Source organism: Nycticebus coucang, chromosome 2 (genome assembly GCF_027406575.1).
Source record: "Nycticebus coucang isolate mNycCou1 chromosome 2, mNycCou1.pri, whole genome shotgun sequence".
In the NCBI taxonomy this organism is placed as follows: domain Eukaryota; kingdom Metazoa; phylum Chordata; class Mammalia; order Primates; family Lorisidae; genus Nycticebus; species Nycticebus coucang.
The window spans coordinates 154,968,499-154,991,587 of NC_069781.1; the positions used below are offsets into that span (position 1 = coordinate 154,968,499).

At 45.8% G+C, this 23,089-nt stretch overlaps 1 protein-coding gene across 2 annotated transcripts in view; it reads left to right on the forward strand.

Moving 5' to 3' along the window:
* Window positions 1-702: 702 nt before the first annotated feature.
* The window catches only part of GNAO1 (G protein subunit alpha o1), a 171,377-nt gene continuing 148,990 nt past the window's right edge, over window positions 703-23,089 (forward strand). For both annotated transcript variants that reach the window (XM_053602122.1, XM_053602126.1), the window contains exons 1-2: window positions 703-1,789; window positions 2,027-2,069. In XM_053602122.1, the coding sequence (XP_053458097.1) occupies window positions 1,672-1,789; window positions 2,027-2,069 (161 nt within the window). In that variant the 5' untranslated portion in view covers window positions 703-1,671. The remainder of the gene's footprint in view (window positions 1,790-2,026; window positions 2,070-23,089) is intronic.

Here is a 23,089-nt window from a genome sequence, read left to right on the forward strand (position 1 = left end):
GCGCTTGCTAGAAGTTGCCAAAGGCAAGAAAACCTGTCCCTCCCCTCTGAGCACCAAAGCCTCCCCAGGGTGGGCCTATCTCCCACACCGGGAGCGGTGTCCCGAATCTCGGAGCAGGGTCCACAAGGGCCATGGGAGGCAGAAGCTCATGGAGTCCAGGCTTTGGCTTCGTCTCTGCCTGCCGCGTTCCTCCCCTCACAGCCTCGTCTTTCACATACTAGATGCTCTATAAATGTGGACGCAGGAAGCGAAAAATCCGAACCTGCCCTTGTGCCCCAGAAGCGAATTATGGGGTGCGCAGGTTTATTCTGACCCGCCGCCTCCTCACGCTTGCACAGGTAACCGGCCTCGGCTGCTACAGCTCCAGCAGCTGGAGAGCAACCAAGACGACGAGCTGCTGGAGACAAGATGGAGAGCAGGCCGGGAAAGGACAGAGGCAGCGCGGGGCACTAGCCCGGGGGCCCACCTGACGACCACGCCGGCAGCCCAGCCCCAGTTCCCACTGACTAGGAGGCGAGCGCAGCCCTCCCGCGGGACAGCTGCGGGGTGGGGCGCCCCGGCGCGCGCCCGGCCTCAGGCCCCGCCCTCGTCGGCCCTGCACGCGCCCCCCTCGGGGGAGCTGCGGGCCAGGAGGGCGCGGGGGATAGGGAAGGCCGCGCTGCGCGCGTCCGTGCGCGCCGCCGCCAGCTGACGCGAACCCCGGTGCGCGCCTCCCCCGCCCCCAGCCTCCCAGTCCCCGGGGCCCAGCACGCAGCCCTGCTGACGTCAGCGGGCGGCTAGCGGAGCCGGGTGCGCAGAACTGCCGGCGCACTCGCGCGCTGCGCTCGCCCCCTCCCCCAGCCCGGGCCCAGGCGCGCGCGCGCGCGCGCTCCTTCGCTCTCTCTCCCTTCTTTTTTCCCCTCCCTCCCGGCCTCTCTCTCTCTCTCTCTCTCCCTTGAGCTCCTGGCTGGCCTCGGCTCCCTCGCGCTCTCCCTCTCTCTCCGGTAGGCTCCACCGAGCGATGCGAGTTCTGCGAGACAGCGACGCCTCCTCCTACTAGAGACTTGCCCCCCGGCCCGGCCCCCTGTCCAGCCCTGCCCAGCGCGCGGGGGTCGGCGAAGGAGCCGCGGACGCACCGACGGCTGAGGACCGGCGATGCACATGCACTAGCAGCACCCCCTAACTCACTCCCTCCACACCCCGCGCCGCCGCCGCCGCCGCCTCCACCTCCTCCTCCGCCGCCGCCTCCTCCTCCTCCTCCTCCGGCAGCCGCGGCTGAAGGACCCACCCTGCCCCCCACCCCACCCTCCGCCGGCTCCGGCTGCGGCTCCAGCCGCGACTATTATTTTATTTATTTTGGGTCGTGCACAAGCCTCAGTGCCTGCAGCCCGCGCCTCCTCGGCCCGCGGGCGCCTCCTCTTTCGGCTCCGGAGCCTCAGCCTCCGGCCGCCCTCGTCTCGACACCCCCAGACCCCCGCCGGCTGCCGCGAGTCCCCGCTCCTGGAATCTTGTTAGCGGCTGTCTTTTTGGGGGGTTCTGGTTTCCCGACATTTTTGCTTCCAGCCAAGGAGAGGATATCGTGATTTTTCCCCCTTTGAGCCCAGGCTCTGCTCTCTGGGGGGGTGGGGGGCGCGCCGAGCCGGGGAGCCGTGCCAGCCGAGTCGTGCGGGCTGTGGCAGGGAAGGGGCCACCATGGGATGTACTCTGAGCGCAGAGGAGAGAGCCGCCCTCGAGCGGAGCAAGGCGATTGAGAAAAACCTCAAAGAGGATGGCATCAGCGCCGCCAAAGACGTGAAATTACTCCTGCTGGGTAAGAACCGCGGATGCCAACCCCATCCCACGACGCTGGCCACTCCGCACCCCCAGGCGCCAGCTCCCCCAGCTGTGCCTGGGAGACCTGGTCCCGGTAGTTACCACCACCATGTGCCCAGGATCGCCCACCCCTTCGCATGCCTTAACCCTGCACCCCCTGCACCCCCCACTCCCCCGCCAGCCCTGTTCCCCTAAACTGACACTCACCAGTTTTCCCCCATCTGTGTCTCAACAGGGGCTGGAGAATCAGGAAAAAGCACCATTGTGAAGCAGATGAAGTAAGTCCCTATGGCATTGGGATTTGTACTTTTATTAAGAATAATCTTAAAAATCATTTTTATTATCTTGCTTACTCCACAGTGCTCTCCAGGCCTGCTTTTTAATTCATGCACACATACACGCACAGATCTGGACTTGACTCCCCTCCCCCACGCCCTATGTTGGTTTTGAGTGCTCCACCCCAACTCTCGGGGTGGGTGTTTTTTTAGGGGGGGCAAGGGGAGTGCCTGTAATTGTATGAATGACAGTGTCCGCCATATTGATCAGAACATCACACTTGGCATGATTATGATCATTACCCTTTTGCTTGTGGAGTATTTTGTGTCTCACTGCCTCCGTTTCTCTCTCCGTATCCCTTTTTCATTCTGTCTCTAGTTCTTTCTCCTCCTTCTTCCTTGCCCCCCCACCCCCGCCCCCAGCGTCTGTAATCTCACTTCTCCCTATTCTCCTGGGGCAGTGATTTTGAACTTGGCTGAAACATGGAGGGGACAGGGATCAAGTGTCTGCTGTTCATGGATTTAGTGCTGAATTGGAGTCTGTAGTTTCTACTCTTCCCCCCCCCACCCCAATTAGGGTGAGGGTTAGGGGAGGGGGTACATGTTAGGGGAATGAGGTGGGTTTCCAAGCAGATGTGACTGGTACAGCTGTGTCCAAGGTAGAGGTAGAAGGGGGCCGCTGACTGTAAGACTGAATGCTGGCCCCTGGCTGCCCCCAGCCCCTCTCCATCCCCACCCTCCCAGCGTTTGCTCTTCTGACGGCAGTTTTCGTTCACTCTGTGGGCTTTATCAATGTATTTACGATCTGCATAGGCCGAGTTCCATGTAATCTACCCACAATGCGGATTTCAGGCCCACTTGCTGCCACCCCCTTATGCCTTAGATATCAGTTTCCCCTCCTAATTAACTGGGGGTGGATTTGAGTGATGGTTGAAAATTGAAACAAAATGGGATATTCCTTCCCTTCCACACTTTCTCAGTAGGGAGCCTCGCCCCTCCTTCCCACTCTCAAGCTCGCTTCTTGCCCTATCCACTCGGCAGTTCCTGGTGAACCCACAGGCAGCTTTCCTTGGGGAGGGGGTGGCAGGCAGGGAAAGGATGCACGCCCTGGGGGCCTCCTGGCTCTGCCGCTTCCGTTGGTCTGTCAGTTTCGGGACGAAGGAGTTCGTTAAGACCGTTTAGCGAATATTCCACGGCGTTTTGCTGTGACACCTTCATGCACACACAGCTCCTAATTAGGAGTTGCTGTGCAGTAAACAAAAATGATTATTTTTCAACTTGACAGAATAGCTGAAGTAATTGCATCCCGTAGGAAAACAATGGAAAATAAAAACCTCTTTCGTGGGAAGGTGGGTGGAAAAGGAAGCATGCTTGCAGTTTCAGAACCAAGCTGCGAAAAATCTTGCATGTGTAACAGGCATGACAAGCGGGTTCTAGGCGGCGCCATGATGGTAGGGAGCAGCGACTCAGAGACAATTTCCCCATCTGCTTGACATGTTTTTATTTTTGTTTGAGAGCTCCCTGGGGCTTTCTTCGTAGAGGCCCCCTCCGCTCACCGCACCCCTCTGAGCCACCAGTAATTTCGCTCGGGGCTTCTCTGGAGCTTGTGCAACCCAAAGGGATGGGGAGGCGGGGCCTGGGGAATTGCTCTTTGCAAAAGGTGCATGTTGCATCTGATTGGAGCCCTTGCAGGTCGGTAAATGCAAGCCGTGCTACCCCTTTCTCCTGAGGAGGGATGTTTTAAAACTTCGTAAGTCTGTAATTTGAAGTGTAAGTCTGTAATTTGAAGTGTCGGACTCTGAGACGGGTAGAAGCCCCAGCCACCAGAGCTGGGTGAGGTTTCAGGCGTTGCAAGTGGTGGACAGCGCCCAGCCGAGCCCGGAAAAGTCGATGGGGCTGTGTTCGGTGGCGCTCGGGGAGGCTCGGTGCGTCCTGGGCGCGGGGCTCGGAGGGATTCGGCAGTGTTCGGAGTGGAGTCGCGGTCCTGGCGGCAAGAGCCGAGCCGCTTCGGAGGGAGCGGAAAGCATTCGGAAACGCTGGATAGGAGGAGGGGAACCCACAGGAGGAGAACCCACAGGAGGAGAAGGGGGAGCAGGCTAGAATCTGCAAATTAACTTTGCATCCGCCAAAGTAACTGTTCTTCCTGAATATGCCCTGTAAATTAGGTTGATTTAATAAGAAGCTTAAAAATATATACTGAATCCCCCAAAGGGTACCTCACCTTTTTTATTCAAAGAGAGCTTAGTTCTCTGAGGAAATAGGTGTGCTACTTTAGAATGAAAATTCCTAATTATGTGCTGGGGCAGGAAATCTTAAATTAAGGCTATAGGTAGATTTTCCCGGGAAAGTCCTATGTGTCTTGTATTTGGTTACCCCATATGAAATGTTTGATGTTTGAGATGGTTAATTCAGAAATTAGGGCAAACCCCCACCTCCTTTCCCATTTCCCCACCCTAATAGAACAATTTTGGGAGAAAAATATCAGGCAAAATTGAGATTTTGTAGGTAAAACAATATCTTTTTTTAAAAAGCACAATACACCAACTCTTTATGAAGTAGGCTGTGTTTGCTCAGACTAATCAGAAAGATTTCTGGCCCATGTAAATTTTGCTACAACGGACCCTGGAATCCAATTCTCCTGAAGTGTTCATGAATGGCAGCTTCTCCTGTGAGCCTTCTAGCTTGGCTTGAAATAAATCAGATCAGGGCCTTGTGCCAGGCTGGATGTAAAACTTGTTTTATTAACCACAAAACGTGGGATTGGTGTTACTGTATCCTAGTGATGATTTTTTTTTTTTTTTAGTCCTCTCTTGCAGAGATGGTTTTCAAGATCATTACTTAACTGAGAGTCACTTTGAGTCAGGAAAATTGTACCTTGGGTGGGGCCGGGCCTGAAAATCTAGGTGGCATTTACTGAAAGCAGTTTCCCTGTGCAACAATTAGTGACCAACCTATCAAGCCATGTGTATGAGTTAATTAGGATACTGTGTTATTTCCCCTGGGCAGATGAAACTAGACAGAGCGTCTTCTGTAGGAGACGCCCTATGATAACCCAGTGACTTCCTAATGGGTTATGGGGCTTAATAGCTTAGCCCAATGGATTAAGAGGAAGAATATTGGTATTCAGTCACCACCAGACTCCATTCAGCATTTTGGAAGAGCACAGAGACTTTCCATTCAGCCTGTGTTCTCATCCATGTTGTGGTATGATGACTGGAAAAAGAAATAGGCTTCCATATATAAATATACCTGTAGTAACTGAAGTTAATGATAAAGGACTGGCATCTGCTGCTTGGAACTTAGCACCCTCCTCACCTCATCACCCTAGTACCATTACAGAGAGACTGACTTGAAATTCTTCTGCTTAATGCATGTTGCATCTGTTTAAGAAATGCCACAGATTAGAATGTCATTGTAAAAGCCTGATTCTCAATAATTTTATTAAAAATTTCATTTGAATATGTCTTTAGGGGTTTGTGTGTATGTATGTGATTGTGAATTAGTGTTTGGGAGCTCTCTGGGTTGGAAAATCCAAAACATTTTAATAGTGAGAAATAAACAGTGATAATTGAAACAGCACAAATATAATTTTATGCATAGTTTGAGTAATCAATGACTCTTTTTTTTTCTGTGTTGCATTTTAAGTAATTTTGGTTGCTTGAGAGTTGTGACTTCAACTTTGGTACAGCACCATCATTCTGTAGTCCATCAGTAGGACTCCTAGTTGTTCAGATTAATCAAAAAATTTTAAAGAAAGTGTTAATTATATTTAATGACTAAACTTTTATCAAAAACATCTCTTAAAGAGTTATAATTGTGTGAGGTATAGAATCAACAGAATATCACTGTAAGTGACTTCTCAGTTCTGAACAAATAGTGACATCTGCTCAGGCTGTGCATCTGGTGAAAATATAAAATGAACTCTGGGAACCACAATTTGTCTTTTTTTAAGGTGGCGAGTTTTCTGTGATGTCAGGTTCAGGCTATCTATCTTGAAGCATCACATGGAATTTTTTAGAAAGATAGTTTGAAGGTGCTAATGAAGCATTGTTTCTTGGATGGTAGACTTTACCTAATGGGCACAGTAAAATGGAGTAAGTTAGTACTCATTTTCATGATATCACATCAGTGCTATTCTTTTTTATAATTCAAAGATTTGCCTGATGAAGACATCATTGCTCATGTAAATATTCCAGCACTTGCAAATGGGATGTGATTCTAAGGGCAGACTCCACTCTGGCAGTGAGGGCAGTCTTAATAAGGCACCTGCTACCATAAAGCTAGTAATTTGCCGTTCCCAGCTAACACTGACTTTGTAATTAGGGTATCCACTGTTTGGTTTGGGATCAGGGCAAGCTCATGTTCTTTCAGCACACTGGTGTTGGGCACAGCATCTACTAAGTCGCCGGCATTAATGGAGCTGAATAGCTATTTGCTGTCGTTACTCCACTCCATGAAGTGCAGCCATCTAAAAGGGTGTTTCCTACATGTGCCCACAGGGGCCCCTGTTGGGACAGTGCTCCGTCAAGAACTGCTCTTCTAGATTTGTGGACGTATTATTTCTGGGATCATCTCATTGGGTGCTTTGTCCTCTCCCTGCCTTCTGTCTCTATGTTTATTCAAATGGATGCACCTTGCTCTCTGGAGACAGCGAGAGCGTGAACAGCATGTCAGATCAAGTAGCAGATGAGTTCTCCTTTGCTGATGGATGGTGCGTTCTCCCTCCTTCCTGTTCACTGAGCTGTAAATACCAGCAGACCTTCCTGCCAGAGGAGAAGCCAACAGTCCACCTGATCTCCTCAGGAATCAGCTGTAGAATTCTTGAATCTCAGTTACCCATTGGATTCTGAAATGGAATCTGCATGGTTGTTGCCAGTTAGAGTAAATGGATGAAGCTTCATGCAGATTGATATGGCTGGAAAGGAATGCAGAGTTTCTGTGTATGGTTCTGGATTAGACTTCCAATGCCCACAGTCAGAGCACTGTGTCATTTCTGTTAGCATGTGGAACTCTTAGATCATAGTGTTCTTACCATGCCACATCTGGTTTTCAGCTGCTACTGGTACCCTATCTCTGTTAACACTGGTGATTTAATGTGAGTAGAATGAGGTCCTATTTTTCTGATATGTGTTCAAACTAACTTCATACCCCATCTCCCAGAGTCTTTTCCTTCTCATTTCTTAGGAAGCAAGAGAGACCATTATCACAAGAACACATCTTGATCTGAAAGGCAGCAGACAGCAGGTGAAGGGGATGATTCCAAACTGAAAAAACATTTTGAAAACAGTTACCCCTGAAATTGATGCTAGCAAAGAACAACTTTTAATTTTGAGCGGGGGAAAAATGTGTGTTTGTTTGTACAGACAGACTACATGTATTTAAAAATAGCAGATGCTTTGAAAAGGGCACTATACCTCACTGTCTTATTGATTGCATCATCATAAAAAGCTTGAAGTCACTCAGATTGACTCCACTCTAAGAATTTGTTCAAATTTGTATCACATTCTTACTTTATTCCATCCCTCCTGTTCATACATAGTACTGGTAGAAAGGAAACCATCCAATGAATCAGTGATCAGCATCGGGGGAAGGAGAGGAAATAGCCTGTGAACAGGTTCAGAGATATAGGTAGTGTGGTATTTACAGGAGCAGTTTAGAGTGCTTCTCTAAAATTGAGAAGTGTATATGAGCATAGACTCTGCAAACAGGTTGCTTGGCTTTGAATCTTGGCTATTCCACTAGCTAGATGAGTGCCTTTATATTGTTATGTAACTCAGCTTCCTTATCTGTAAAATGGGACTGATAATAATAACAACTGCCTAATAGGGTTATTGTGAGCATGAAGTGAATTAACATATGAAATGTGTTTATGGCAATGTCTTGAACAGGGAAGTCATCATACACATGTTAGCTCTAGTTTTTTATTCCTTTGATTAGTGGGTGTGTCCTCCCCATATGGAGTTCTCTTGTCTTGTAGGACTCAGCCACCCTGAGAACCAGAAGGGGGGCACCGTGGCTCATACTCATGGCTTCTTCCCCTTGCCTGCTCTGCAGCACCAGTTATATAACAAACTGTGTTGTCATAACTGATGTGACATTTTTGATGGCGCAGCTGCTTCAGCCCAAGAGGCTAGAGTGATATTACAAAGAGTGGGAAGGGAAAGAGCACTGAACCAGGAGTCTGGACCAGCAGCTCTGCCTCTGCCCCTGTGGGATTAGTTTCCTGACGGAGTTGGATCAGATGTGCCCCCAAGCTTCTTTCCTATTCTAAACAGTCTATGAAATTGGGAATGGCTTTGTTTTCAGGGTCTTGAGATTCTAAATCTTAAAAGCATTAATTGTAGTTCTATCCCATGGGAGTTTGGGGTATCCATGAAAGTTCTTTTAAGGCTAAGATAATTCAGAGTAGTAACCTTCACCACAAAGCTTTGTCGGCCAAGAATTTGTAGTTCTGAGGGGCAGAAGTGAGGGGTGGTTTTGAGAAAACCCACTTCTAACCAAACTTTTCATGCAGACATGGTTCTCAGACCGAAGAGGAGGATCTGAAAGTATCCTGTTAGTAAGAAACAGGATGTTTCTGTGAGGAAAAAGCCAGTGATGTTAGAGAAGTGGTTTCTCTGTAGCTTCCGGGATGCTCCAAAGTGAGACAGCCCTGGCATCCACCAGTATGGCTGCACATGAAGGAACTTGCCTGGGTCAAGGTGCCTAGGAACCAAGGAGTGGGACAGTTTGCAGACTAGTAAAGGGAGGGGATCAGGAGAACTCCCTTTCTGATTTGACTTTGGGAAGATCATTTGGTCCCTTTGGGCCTCAGTTTGTTCATCTCTTAGTTAGGATATGGACTTTGAACATAGAATTTCTCAGTCCCCTTTCAGATTTCCAGTTCTAAGATGCAGTAAATGCAAATAGAGACCTAGAAGCCTGAAATTCAGTAGGGAATAGTGGGAGTATTTATTACCAATGGCTTTTATCTGCTGAGCCATCTTCAGGTCTAATTTTCTTTACAGAGGAGAGGAAAACCTCTGTGCTTTTCATAGTACCAAAAAATTAAAGTAAAATAAAATCTTGCAAGGCTAAGGGTCAGTGCCCTAAACTTGTCCCCCTGCTCCCTCGTTTTGTGAGCCATCTTAAAAGCAAGCAGAATGGAGAAAAGAGAAAGGGAGTATAGCATATGAGAATAGGAATCTATGGTGAGGGATTTGCCCTGGAGTCTCTGTCTGTGTTATATCTTAGCCAAACAGATAGGTTTTCTGTGAAAGTTGTTACTTACAGGACTAGCTTTCCCATGCTTTAAAATTGACCCTGGGTCACCTGCCCTCAGGGTCTCAGAGCACTCTTGCCTATTACGCATTATACATTAATTAGGTCTCTGTGTCCTTTGCTAATCTGGGTTTCTCTTCCCCACCAAGGCTCCCTAAAGTAAGGATGGTGACTCAATTTTGCTCATAGTGTAGTTCCAAACCCAATGCCTGGCCCAAAGGGGGTGCTTAATATGTATTAGTTAAAGAAAAGAGAGAAAAAAAGTGAGGTGCACAAGGAAAGCACCTTATTATCCGACATAAGCTAGAATAATAATATTAAAAGCTTTCAATGTCCATGGGTTGTATCCGTAATTTTCAATCCATTATTCTCATCTGTTTTTTATTTTCACATCAACCTAGGAGGAAATACAGTCATCAAATCAATCTACAGATGAGGAAGTGAGGTTCAGAGAAGTTAGGAAGCTTGCTCAAGGCCACACAGCTTTGTAAGTGGCAAGGCTATATTCAGACAATGATTTGTCTAATTCTAAAACTTATGTTCTGTCCATCATAAGCCTACATCATTCATACTGGATCACAACCAGTGTGGTCAACAGAGAGCTGGCATTTGGGGACTCTGTACCTATCAGTAAATGGGATGGTTGCAGCCTTGGTTGAGGTTGGTGGCAGCAGCAATAGCAAATGCCTGGTTGGTGCTGGGTTCTTTCTGGAGGTGGTGATAATGGTCACCATGTGCCACACTGAGTTGGATACCAGAGTGTTCCCTAGCAACCATCTGGCAGTCCCTGAAATCATTTGCCATTCATACCCCAGAAATGGGAGCCATTTTCAGTTGTAATAGAGAGAGGTTGCTGCTGAAGGCTCTGGCGTTGGTGCAGGTAGGTGTCTTGAAGAAGACTGGGGAAGGACAGGATAGTAGGAGATCCACCCATCCATCCACTCATCCATCCATAAGCTTTGATGAGTGCTTCCGTTGTGCTAGGCATACAAATGGTGTCATGGAGGCAGAGAGGAAGGTCTCAGTCCCTGTCCTTGAGGAACTCATGGTCTAAAGGGAGCTACACGCAGAAGACTCTTACACTTGAGGGCAGGAAGTGTTATGCTGCCTCCACACGTAGCATGCTGTGAACAGAGGCACCTTCTCCCAAGTAGGAAGTTCAGGGAACTCAGTCGAGGAAAAGTGGGATGTGAGGTGAGTCTTGAAAGAAAATTATAGTTAGCCAGGTAGAAAACAGGAATGCCAGGGAGAGGAGCCAGCATGTGCAAAGGCACTGAAATACGTTCCTACCTAGAACATGCTCAGAGTGTAAAATAATTTACAGAGCAAAATATATACAAGGAGTGTTTAAAAATGAGGAATGAAATGAGAAACCAGATCATGAAGGGCCTTATCTATTATATTAAAGGACTTTGGATTTTATTCTGAAGATAACAAGATGCCACCCAAGGGCTGTAAAGAAATGTGTAGAAAGATCAATTTTTTTTTTTTTTGAACGATTACCTACTTGATCTGGAGGGAGTTAGGTCTGGAGATTAGGAAGCCAAATGAAAAGTTCCTCTGTGATCCTGAAAAGACTAAGAGCTAAATTAAAGCAATGGTAGTGTGAGAAAAGGAGACAGATCCAAGAGATATTTGAGCCATGAAATAATGATGATGAGCCGTCACATGGGCATTGAGAAGAAGGTAAGCTTTAGAAAGCATAGGCAAGAGTGAGTCCAGGAGTCCTGGTTTGGGCCATGTGCCTCGCAATACCATTCCCTGAGATGGAAAAAACGCAAGAGAAAGGGAAGATTGGGAAAGATAAATGGTGATTTTATTTGGTTATGTTGATGATTCTTATGGATCATGAGTGGATATCCATGGCAGTGGATTAAGAGGTTGGACACATCTGGGGAGAAGGGTCAGTTTGGAACTCTGTGGTGCTTGTGGACAGTGAGAGCCATAGAAGTTGGTAACCTCACCAGGCTGAGCAGCAAGGGGAGAGAAGGCAGCAGATGCACCCCCGCCCACTGCCACAGCCACCTCACCCCCAGCTCCTGGACACTGACAAGGAGTGATCTGAGAGATGGAAAAGAAAACCCAAGGCATCAAGGGAAGAGAGGATTTCAAGCCACTCTGCACAGTGGCTCATGCCTGCAATCCCAGCATTCTGGGTGGCCAAGGCTGGAGGATCGCTTGAGCTCAGGAGTTCTAGACCAACCTGAGCAAGAGTGAGACTCTGTCACTATTAAAAATAGTAAAGATTAACTGGATATGAAGGGGCATGCCTATTGTCTCAGCTACTCAGGAGGCTGAGGCAGGAGATCACCTGAGTCTAGGAGTTTGAAGTTGCTGCGAGCAATGACCAGCAACACAGAGACACCCTGTCTCAAAATAATAACAATAACAAAAAAAACAGGCAGTGCCTGTGGCTCAGTGACTAGGGCCCCGGCCCCATATACCGAGGGTGGCGGGTTCAAACCGGGCCCTGGCGAAACTGCAACAATAATAAAAAATAATGAAGAAATGGTTCGTTGAGTCAGATTTTGCATTAGTCAGATAAGGTGAAGACTAGTGGGTGACCCTTGGGTCTGGCAAGTTGTTGGTGACCTTGGCAAGAGCAGTTTTAGTGGAATAGTGGAAGAAAAGCCAGACTGCAGTAAGAGTTAAGAAGTGCATGGTATTGGGGAAGTCCATCAAAAGCATGAGTGGAGAACCTCCCACGCCCACCCTGGAAAGAAACATGGGCTGTAGAAGAGGGAGAAGAGCGGTAGGGAGGGAAAAAGGGTATGGGATCCAGGGAAGGCTTTATTTTTATTGTTCATTTAGCCAACATGACCAAGGGACATGGATCTATTAAGAAGCTGTAAAGAAAAAGCTATAAGGGAAGAGGGGAAAGTAACTTGAAGGTAAAGGGAAGAGGAAGCAGGGGAGGAACCAAAGCCCCTGAGAAGATGAGCAGCTTGATCTTGACGTGAATTGGTGTTTCCTTGCTTGAGACAGCAGGAGAGCAGTGAGGAGGCAGAGCCATTTGGGGGCAGAATAATAAGGACCGAAAATGGAGGGGGCTCTCACCTTAACATTTCTTTTTCTCTCTGGAATGAGAAGAATTTAAAAGCAACTGTATTCATTTTTTGAAACACCAAAGACTGGTAGCTGTTTATTCTAGTCAGACCACTCATTTAGTCATTTATCTAGTATTTATCTAGTACCTGTTCCGGTGCTTAGAGGTTCAGTGATGAACCAGTGTAGTTCTAGGGGTATCAGAAATTAACCTCATAAGTAGTGGGGCACAGTATGGGGTGGGGAACCTGCAGCCTTAGGGCTGTATGTGGCCTTCTGGATCCTTCAGTGTGGCCTTTTTTGACTGAATCCAAATTTGACAGAACAAATACCTTTCTTAAGGGATTTGTGAAGTTTGAATTTAGTCGAGGGGCCATACTTGGGCCCCTCATGTAGTCTTAAGGCCACAGATTCCACTGCCTCCTGCTGCTTGAAGATAGTAGTGGGCACATGACTCAGGCCTTGCCATTCACAGAATTCCATTCTCCCAGGTGATTGGCCTAGAGATGGACAAGGTGACTCAAGATAGGCCAATCAGGTTCGGTGCCCGTACTCAGTGGTTAGGGCATCGACCACATATACCTGGGGCTGGGGGGTTTGAACCCAGCCAGGGCCTGCTAAACAACAACAACAATATAGCCAGGCGTTGTGGCAGGTGCCTGTAGTCCCAGCTACGTGAGAGGCTGAGGCAAGAGAATCACTTAAGCCTAAGAGTTTGAGGATGCTGTGAACTGTGATGTCACGGTACTCTACTAAGGGTGACATAGTGAGACTCTGTCTCTAAAAAAAAAAGACAGGCCAATCATAGTCCTTCTCTGGAATTTAATAGTCACTATGAGAAAGACTGGAATCCCAGCAATGTCCTCGCTGGGCTGGAATGATGAACACCCGGAGCTATCTATGGCCATGTTTCCACATCTCCATTTATCCACTGCAAGGAGGAAGCTTGGTTATGATGGAAGAGACTGAGACTTTGAGAGACTGGGGGACAGGGGAGGGAATGCAGAAAAGAGGGGAAGCCAGAAAGACATCCAGTGATATTAATGGACTCTCCAAAGCTGACTCAATGGACCTGGCAGTGTGTGAACCTCCTTCTATATACTGGTTTGAGCTTGGATTCTGTCCCTTATCACTAAATGCTGATGAGAAAGTTAAGGCCTTCCAAGAACAGCTAGTGGGCGGCGCCTGTGGCTCAAAGGAGTAGGGCACTGACCCCACATACCAGAGGTGGTGGGTTCAAACCCAGCCCCCGCCAAAAACAACAACAACAAAAAAAAAAAAAAAAACAAAGAAGAACAACTAGTAAGGACTAAAACACAAAAGCAGGACCCACATGCGCAGGGCACTCTGAGAGAGCAGTGGGCAGTCTCGTGTAGCAGAGGAGTTGTGGTTTGTGGGAATATGAGCAGAAGCAATCAGTAAGGAAGAGTAAGGCCAGATTCTAGGGACCCTGATGGTTCTGCAAAGGGGTATATACTTTGAGTACAGTAGGGTGCCAAGTCAGGAGAACCTGACAGTGGGAGGCAAGAGGTGAGCCTTAAAAGCAAAGAGAGATTTTTATAGTCTGAACTAGGGAATTGGTAGGAAAGGCAATGAGGAGTTGGGTGGGGGAGAGATTTGGGAGGCAGGATAGATGACATTTGATATCTGGTTGAACGTGGGGAGAAGAGAATTGATCAGAGAAGTCCTTCCAGTTTTACCCCTGTGTGTGGTTAGCTGTGCCATCAAGTTAGGAAGTATAGGAGTAGTGAAGGAGATAGCAGGGGGAAGATGGCAAGTCAGACCACAAGCATGATTTTCAGGTCCTACAGGACAGCCTTCTGGAAATGTTCAGCACGTTGCTTGGGAGATAGTTCTGGCAATTAGAAGAGAAATCTGGGGTAGTAGGAGAATTGGGCTCAGCTGTCCTGCAGGGAGGTGCTGTGAGGGTGCATGTGATGCTGTGGGCGAGTATGCAGACGGACAGGAGTGGGAGGGGCCCGGGAAGGGGTCCATCATTGTGGAAGTGAGGGAGGGGCCTACCTTCAGTAGACCCACAGGTAGCTCCAACTGGCAACAGGGGCTGGGGGGCCAGAGGAGCAGGAGGACATCCCAGATACCCTGTCACAGTGGAACCTTCAGGAAGTTCTGGGTAATGAGCAAGGGTTCTGTACCATGGCATTGACAGGTCAGATAAGGACTGAGGAAAAAAACGTTATATTTGGTGATTTGGGGCCATTGTGGACCCTTGAAACAGCAGTTTCAGTGAAGCCAAAAGGCTAATAGCCGAACTCAAGAAAATTTTATGGTAGAAATAAGTCTGGCCTGGAAGTCAAGAAAACCAAATTCTCATCCCAGCTCTGTCCCTGTATTGCTTGGTGGTGCCAAGCAAGTTCCTTAATTTCTCTAGGACTTAGCATCCTGCATATAAAACTAGGAAACTAGACTGCATGGTCTATAAGCTTCACCTCTAGTCTTGAGGTCATAATTTATATATTCCTGTCCAGAAAACAGATGTTCTCGTGGCAGAGGAATTCCCCTCCTTCTCCCTTGGCCATCCCCAACTGACATAATAAATTATAACAAAATTAAGCTTTCAGAACTCTAGTGCTAATTGAGAAAGAAAACTAGGACATCAGCTCAGGGAATTGTGGACACCAGTGCATGTTGCGTCCACGTGTACTCTGCACCGAGAATGCGGAGCCTTAAGAGGTAGGATTTGTCTGGTAATACTGTCAGGGTTATGAGCCCAGGATGGCTCTTCCACAGGGAGGAGTGCTGACGATGGTTCTAGACTACAAAGACAAAACAACCCTGTGCCTCTCTTTTTCTGAATTCACGTGGAAAAGAGCAGAAAGGCTTGTGAGCTTGAGCTGGCAGTGGGGATGGAAGGGACCTTCAGCCAGGGCAGGTGAAGAAGAGCTGGAGGTGCCCAGGCCTTGGGAGATGGACAGCCTGAGGGCACCAGCGGGCAAGGGCAGGAGAGGCACCTGCTGTGTCTCTCGGGTACTCCATGGCCCATTTGGGGAAGGGATGGTAGAATGGCAGCGGGGATAACCTAGTTCTTAGTTGTGGCCGTTCCTCCTACTCTTTTCCCCCCTGTGTACTATATAAGGCTTGTTTCTTCTTTGAATCCTTTCCTTAGAATTTCAACCACCTGCACCTCACTATTTCCTGACTTCTTTGGCACATGCTTGTTCATTCTGTGAATACTATTGGAAGACCAGCCAGCCATGATTTGGCACGTTCTGAATTTCTAGGAATAGAGCCCTTAATAAGACAAACAAGCTTCCTGCCCTCAAGGGCCTTACTTACAGTTTAGAAAGGGAGATAGTAAACAAATGAATGAAAGCAAGGTCATTTCATATAGTAGTTAAGTGTTCTAAAGGAGGATATGGGGTTCAAATAATGGAGAGTGGTTGGGGGAGACAAGGGGGTAAGAAAGCAGGTCAGGAAACATCTCAGGAAGAGGGAACCACAGATGCAAAGACTCTGAGACAGAAATGAGCTAAAAGGTGGTCAGTGTGGCTGGAACACAGGGAAGAAAAAGTGGCACAAAATGAGGTTTAAGAGGCCAGTAGGAATCAACATTCAAGCCCCCATGGCCATGGAGAGACATTTGAGTTTTGTTGTGAATCCCATGAGTGGTTGACAGCTTCATCTGACTTACGCCTTAAAAAGATCTCTCTGGTTCCTGGAAAAGGCAAAACTATGGGGACAGAAATACATCAGTGCTTTTAGGGGTAAGGTGGCTGGGGGACTTACAAAGGGGCACAAGGGAACTTTTGTGGGTGATGGAAATATTCTCTCTCTTTATTGTAGTGGTGATTATACCACTGTGTATGTTTATCAAAACTCATAACAGAATCCCTGTGGCTGCCATGCGGAGGGTGGATGGTAGGGAGCAAGCCTGGAGCAATGCACAGCCCAAGCTGTACAACGTCCACTCCATGCCATTTTTATAATTTAGCTGTTCTTAAAATTATGTGCTATTCTTGGTAGCTTCCTTAAATCAGTTTATCAATGTACATTCCTGCTTTTCCTGTCTCCATAGCTTTCATCCACAACTGGTTCGAAACCTCAACGTGATAGAAACCATCTGATTTCTTTTAGAAGTCAATATAGAAGTCAGCATAGAGGTCAGTACAGAAGTCAGCATAGAGGTCAGTATAGAAGTCAGCATAGAAGTCAATATAGAAGTCAGCATAGAGGTCAGTACAGAAGTCAGCATAAAAGTCAATATAGAAGTCAGTATCAAGCAGCTTGAACTTTAGAGGTCTTGACTTTGCCATTTGTTGGCTATTGGTGTGATTTGGGGGAAAATTACTCCATCTTTCTGAACTTCAGTTTTCTGATTGTGAGTAAGAAACAAAAAGTGAACACTTGGCAGCTATGCACAAGGATTAAATGACACAGCACTGCTAACAGCACTTAGCATGTAGTTGAAGCTCACTAAATGGTAGCTATTCGTATCAGTTTTACTATCAGAGAAAAAATTACCTATTCAAGGCATTGTGGAAAGTACCTGGTGGAACTAGATCCCACTTTTTCTAGTTCCAGTTGTGTCTGGAAGGGCACAAATACCCTTCCAGTTAATAAGCCTTACAGCCAGGAAAGGGATGGAAAATGCCGAGGGAGCACCTACCTTCCTGTGGGGTCTGGGAAGACTTCCTAGGGGAGGTAATACCAAAACCATCTTAAATTTTTTTGTTGTTGTTATGACATAGATCAAAATGTGCATGAAAACACTGCATGTTTTACAAATGTTTAAAAGCGCAAGTACTCAGATAACTATTGGTAGGTATAAAAAAAACCAAAAAGGTAGGACATTGCTAGTACCCAAAATGTCTTTAAATATCTCTTCTTGGTCACAGCTCCCTGGCTCACTCCCCACTACTTTAACTTTCATGGTATTCTTTTGCCTTTCTTTAGAATTTATCACTTATATATGCATACTCTAATCATATAGTTTAGTTTTGCCTGATTTTGAATATAATTAGAGTCATACCCCTTGTATCTTGTCTTTTTTCTTCAACATTATGTTTATAATATTCCTCCAAGTTGCTGTATGTAGCTGTAGTATGTCCATTTTCATTGCTATATAGTATTCCATGGGATTCATTTTTATGACTATTTAAAATTTTTATGTAGCATTCATAAATGTTCATGAATATTCATGAACATGCTGTACATTATTCATCTCGTTGCTTTATAGTATTCATTGCGTATATGAGCCATGACTGTCCTGCACTTTGTTTATCCATTCTACAGTTGATGTGGCTTTGGGTCATTTTGAGTTTGATGGAGTTATGAAAGATATTGCTCTGAATGTATGTGTGTGTGTGTGTGTGTGTGTGTCTGTGTCTATTCTGGGACACATGCATTTGTGAAGAATTCTTTGAAGTGGAATTGCTGGGATTCTTCGGCTGCCATTACATAACGCACAGTGTTTTCCAAAGTTGTAATTCCATTTTATACTCACACTACCAGAGAGATTTCCGGTTGTTCCAAATTCTCATGAATGTTTAATGTTGTCAGACTTTTTCATTGTTACTAAACTGATAGGTGAGTAGTAGTATCTCACTGTGGTTTTGCTTTATATATTCTAGATTCCTAAAGAGGTTGAACAGCTCTTCATACTATTGGACAGTTGGATTTCCTCTTTTGTGAAACACGTGTTCTTTTGCTACATTTTAAATTAGGTTGTAATTTTCTTATTAATCTGTAGGTGTTCTTGATGTATTCTAAATACTAGTCCTTTTCAGGTTCATTATCAGTTTTTTCTTTTTTTCCATTTCAAATATTACTTCACATTCTCGGGCTTGACTTTTCACTTTGTTAATGGTATGTTGAGATAAAGACATATTATTATTTTTAATGTAGTCATGTCTTTTAGTCTTCACCTTAGGGTTTTTTGTGTTTTATTTAAGAGTCTTTATTTTTAGTGGTAACGACTATCTTCCTTTTCCTCCTCTCTTCAAAAAGCTTTGAAGCTTTTTTCCTTTTCTATTCAAGTGTATTTACCTATAATTGTTCTTGTATATGGTATACCTAGGGTCATTTTGGTTTTCCTCCTACCAGATACTTCTTGGTTCCATCACCACCTGTGAAACAGACCATTCTTTCAGTCGCTGCTCTGTGAGGCCCCCTCTGTCACAAGTGTGGTGTGTACATGTGCAGACACCTGTTTGGCTCTCTCTTCTCTCTATTCATTCTACTAGGCTCTTTCTTCGTATGTCAGTGCCACACCATCTTGATTACATTTTATAGTTCTATAACGTGTTTTGCTGTTTGCTTTAGCAAATGCCCCTCAACTTGATTCTCTCTTTCTCTCTCACACACACACCATTAGGATTTTGCTTGATATTTCTTTGAATCCCCTAATCCTTATGAGTAGAATCAATTCTTTAAATCTTGAGTCATCCTGTTATGTTTTGCCATTATTTAGGTTATCATGATTTCTCTTGAGAAATATTTATAATTTTTCCCATTAGAGGTCTTACATATTTTTGTTAGATTTATAGCTGGATACTTGGTATTTATAATGGTCTTATAATTAATCGTGTCTTCTTCTTCTTTTTTTTAAGACAGTCTTACTTTATCGTCCTTGGCTGAGTGCCATGGCCTCACCCAGCTCAGAGCAACCTCCAGTTCCTGGGCTTAGGCCATTCTCTTGCCTCAGCCTCCCAAGTAGCTGGGACTACAGGCACCTGCCACAACACCCAGCAATTTTTTTGTTGCAGTTTGGCCAGGGCAGGGTTTCAACCGGCCACCCTTGGTATATGGGGCCTGCGCCCTACTCACCGAGCCACAGATACCACCCTCGTGTCTTCTTTTTTTAGAGAAGTTTTAGGTTCACAGGAACATTGAGAGGAAGGTGCAGAGATCTCCTGCATACCCCTGCCCCACAAGTACGCAGCTGCCCCCATTATCAATATCCCTTACCAAAGGGTACATTTCTTACATGTACAACCCAGGAACCTATCTTAGGGTTTGCTTTTGCTGTGTATCTCTGTTGGTTTGGATAAATATATGATGACATGTATTCATCATTACAGTATCGTACAGAGTATTTTCACTGTCCTAAAAATCCTCTGTGCTCTACCTGTTCCCCTTCTTCCCCCAACCCCTGACAACCGCTAGTCTTTTTACTGTCATGTCCATAGCTTTGCCTTTTTAAGAACGCCGTACAGTTGGAATCTTACAGTATGTAACCTTTTCAGATTGCCTTCTTTCACATAGTAGTTCCTGTTGATGCTTCCATGTCTTTTCATGGCTTGACAGCTTCTTTTTAACATGGAATAATATTGCATTGTTTGGATGTACCATAGTTTTTTATTCATTGACCTGCCGAAGGACATCTTGGTTGCTTCCAAGTTTTGGCAATGATGAATAAGCTCCTGTAAACATCCATATGTAGGATTTTCAGTGGACATGTTTTCAGTTCCTTTGGGTAAATAACAAAATAGGGTGATTACTGGATTATATGGTAAGAGCATGTTTTTTTTTTTTTGAGAAACCACCAAATTGTCTTCCAAAACAGCTGTACCATTTTGTGTTCTACCAGCAGTGAATGAGAGTCCCTATTTTCTACATTCTGACCAGTATCTGACGTTGTCAATGTCCTGGATTTTGGCCATTCTCACAGGTGTATGGTAATATCTTCTTGTTAGAGAAATTCACATTTCTCTAATGACATACTACGTGGAACATCTTTTCAAAAGCTTGTTCACCATCTGTGTATCTTGTTTGGTGAGGTGTCTGTTAAGAGTTTTGGCCAAATTTTTAAAAATTGGTTGTTTGTGTTTTTGTTGTTGAGTTTTAAGAGATTTTTTTTGTATATTTTGGAATATGGCCTTGTATCAGATGTGCCTTTTGCAAATATTTCCTTAGCCTATCATTTTCTTGATAATTGCTTCTTTGTTTGAATTGCTTTTTGTATCTGTTGTTGGCATATAGAAATACAGTAGATTGTTGAGTATTCTTTTATGTTCATCAACCTTAATTTTTATATAAATTCTAACAGATTCTGAGGACCGGAGAGGGGAGTGATCTGTCAAGGTTCCCATAGCTAGCTAGTAACAGAGGAAGAATGAATATGGTCCAGATTTCCAAAGAAAGAATATTCAGGAAAGGTTGGGGAAAGCCAGCTGGGGAGGAGGAGGTAACGTTTATTGAACACCTGTTATTTAAGATCAGTGATTTTCAACTAGTGTGCCATGAGAGGATCTTAGGTGTGTCTCAAAAAATTTTAAAGATCACTAGTTAAATTATTTTTAAAAGAAGTTCAAAGCACAGGTAAATATATTCTTTTTTAAACTCTTTTTTTAGATCAACATACTTTAAGTTGAAAGCGCAAGGTGAGATTCAGAGAGTTATCAAAAACATTTGTTCAGGGCAACTTTTCAGAGTTGGAGGAGCCTCTGGGTCTCTTGTGCGTACACCAGACTGTACGCCTTCTGCATTCCAGTTTTGATGCCTGGAGAACTCCCTGGGCATCCTACCCTAGACCATGCTATCTCCCAGGGACCCAGTGCTGTGCAGATCTAAGTGTACTAGTACCTCCAGATTCATGCAGTCCTGGTTACTGTCAGCCCTGGGGTTGAATTCTTACCCAAAGTTCTGAGATCAATCTCCACGCCTGCCACCCTCCCCTCCCACCTAGTTCCCTCCCAACCAGGGAAATTAGTTCACAACTTGTTGGGTTCTGGGAACCAAATTAGGAGTTGCCCTGGTCATGTTGTTTGAGTTCGGACTTGTAAGTATGACTGGGATTTTATGACTCTGCTTTGTTAGGCAGTGGGCTAGAGAAAATTTATGGTCGCAGCCCTTCCTGGCACCCCTCCTCCATCTCGTTGATAGCTGAGAGCCGCCTGCTTGCAGGGAGGAGGTGTGGGGCTGCTGGCTGTGCAGAGGAATGGGGGAATCGCTCTGTTTGTGAACACAGCCCAGCAGTACTCTATTCAGCGTGACAGCTTCTTCCTCTGGAACACACAGCTCTTCACAGGGTGACTGTAAATTATGCAAGTCTACAGTTAAACAATGAGGAGTAAAGGGGAAAATGGAGGGGGGCAAACTGTGGGCTTCAGCCTGGATCTGGAATCTGAGTGTGTAGACCTAGGCTACTTGGCAATTGATGGGAGGAAGGCCTTCAACGATTCAGAAAAGCCAGGAAGTCCTGGCACAGTTCTAATTGTGAGAGTGGGCTTTACTGTTTAGAACATGGAAATGTTCTTTTCAGACTCTGTTTATCAATTCAGGGAGAGTTTCAGAAACTTGGAGGGACATTTACAAAAGAAAGTAAGCCATATGGTGTACCGAAAGTAACTAAATGCTATCCACAGTAGTTAACCTTTGTGCTGAAGTCCCCACGTCATCATTTTTTAAAAATCAGTACCCTAAGGGCAATTGCTATACAAGCTATGTGCCCTCTACTGTGTCCACGACCCCCACAGTGGTCCTGGAGTGCTTTGGTAATAAGCTTTGAATAAAGTTCCAGTCTCTCCTTATGTCCTGTCTTGTGTTCTGTGTTCCCACTTCAGGTGTTACTCCCCTTTCCTGGTTGTTACCTGAATCTGCAACAGCCCAGAGAACTAAATGTGCGGGTTTGTCATAACAGTGTTGTGGGGCATGAATAAATAAGACGTGAGGACCTGAGGAACTCTACTAAAAGTAGCATGCGTATGCTTGAGTGCCCAGACTTTTCTGCACTTCTGCTATATGTGACATGGGATTAAGCATGTGCAAAAATGAGCTGGCACCTATGAGATGCTGTACAAATGTCAGTGATGGGGACAAGGTGACTGCTGTTGTGCTGTATGGCTGCTCAGAGTTCTTCCGTGTCCTTTCTGGTCCTGACAGGGTTTCAGTTCATGGAAATTGCTGGACAAGTAGCTACCAGATGAGTGTGATGTACTGTCATTTGTTGTAAAAGATGTTGGACTGACTCTAGTAACAAGGAGGCTAGTATGGAGAGTGTCTGGGGCACGGGTGCTCTGCAAGGCCCTTTCTAAAGGTGCCATGGGCACACACAGGCAAGACATCCCCAGTGGCCAGCACCACATGCATCTGCCCACCTGCAGGAGAACTTAAAGTCACACAGCTAAGCCAGGCCAGACCCAATTGCTACTTTTTGGTCAAAGCCCATACTAGCTATCCTTCTACAGAAGAAGGAATATGAATTGGCCTGTTTTCAGATGTTAATAACCTTTGTGTAAAAGTGTTTAGAACCATTTGGTTAAAATGCTTTCCACCAACATTATTGTTCATTCACTTTTTTACTCTGCACATACTCACTGAGCTTGTACTCCATACTAAGCACTGTCTTAGGTGTTGTAATTGAGCAAAACACAAAACTTCTCTGTAAGTGGTCTTACGTTCTTGTGTATGTGTGGGAGGGGGCAAGGACACAGGCATCAAACAAACAAGTAAAATACACAGTAGCACGTATATCAGCCGGTGGTAAATGCCATGGAGAAAAATAAAGCAGGACAAGGGGATAGGGAGTGGGGAGGGGGTGTTACAGGTGTAGGGGTTTGTTTTGAGACAGGGTCTTATTGTGGTATCCAGCCTGGGTTCCAGTGATCCTCCTGCCTTGGCCTCCCAAGTAGCTGGGATCATGTGCCACCACCCCCAGAACAGAGTGTTCCACAGAATAGAAAGCACTAAAGCTGAGTCAGGAGTGTGCCTGGTGTGTGTGAGGAACTACAAGGAGGTTTGTGTGGCTGGAGTCACAAATA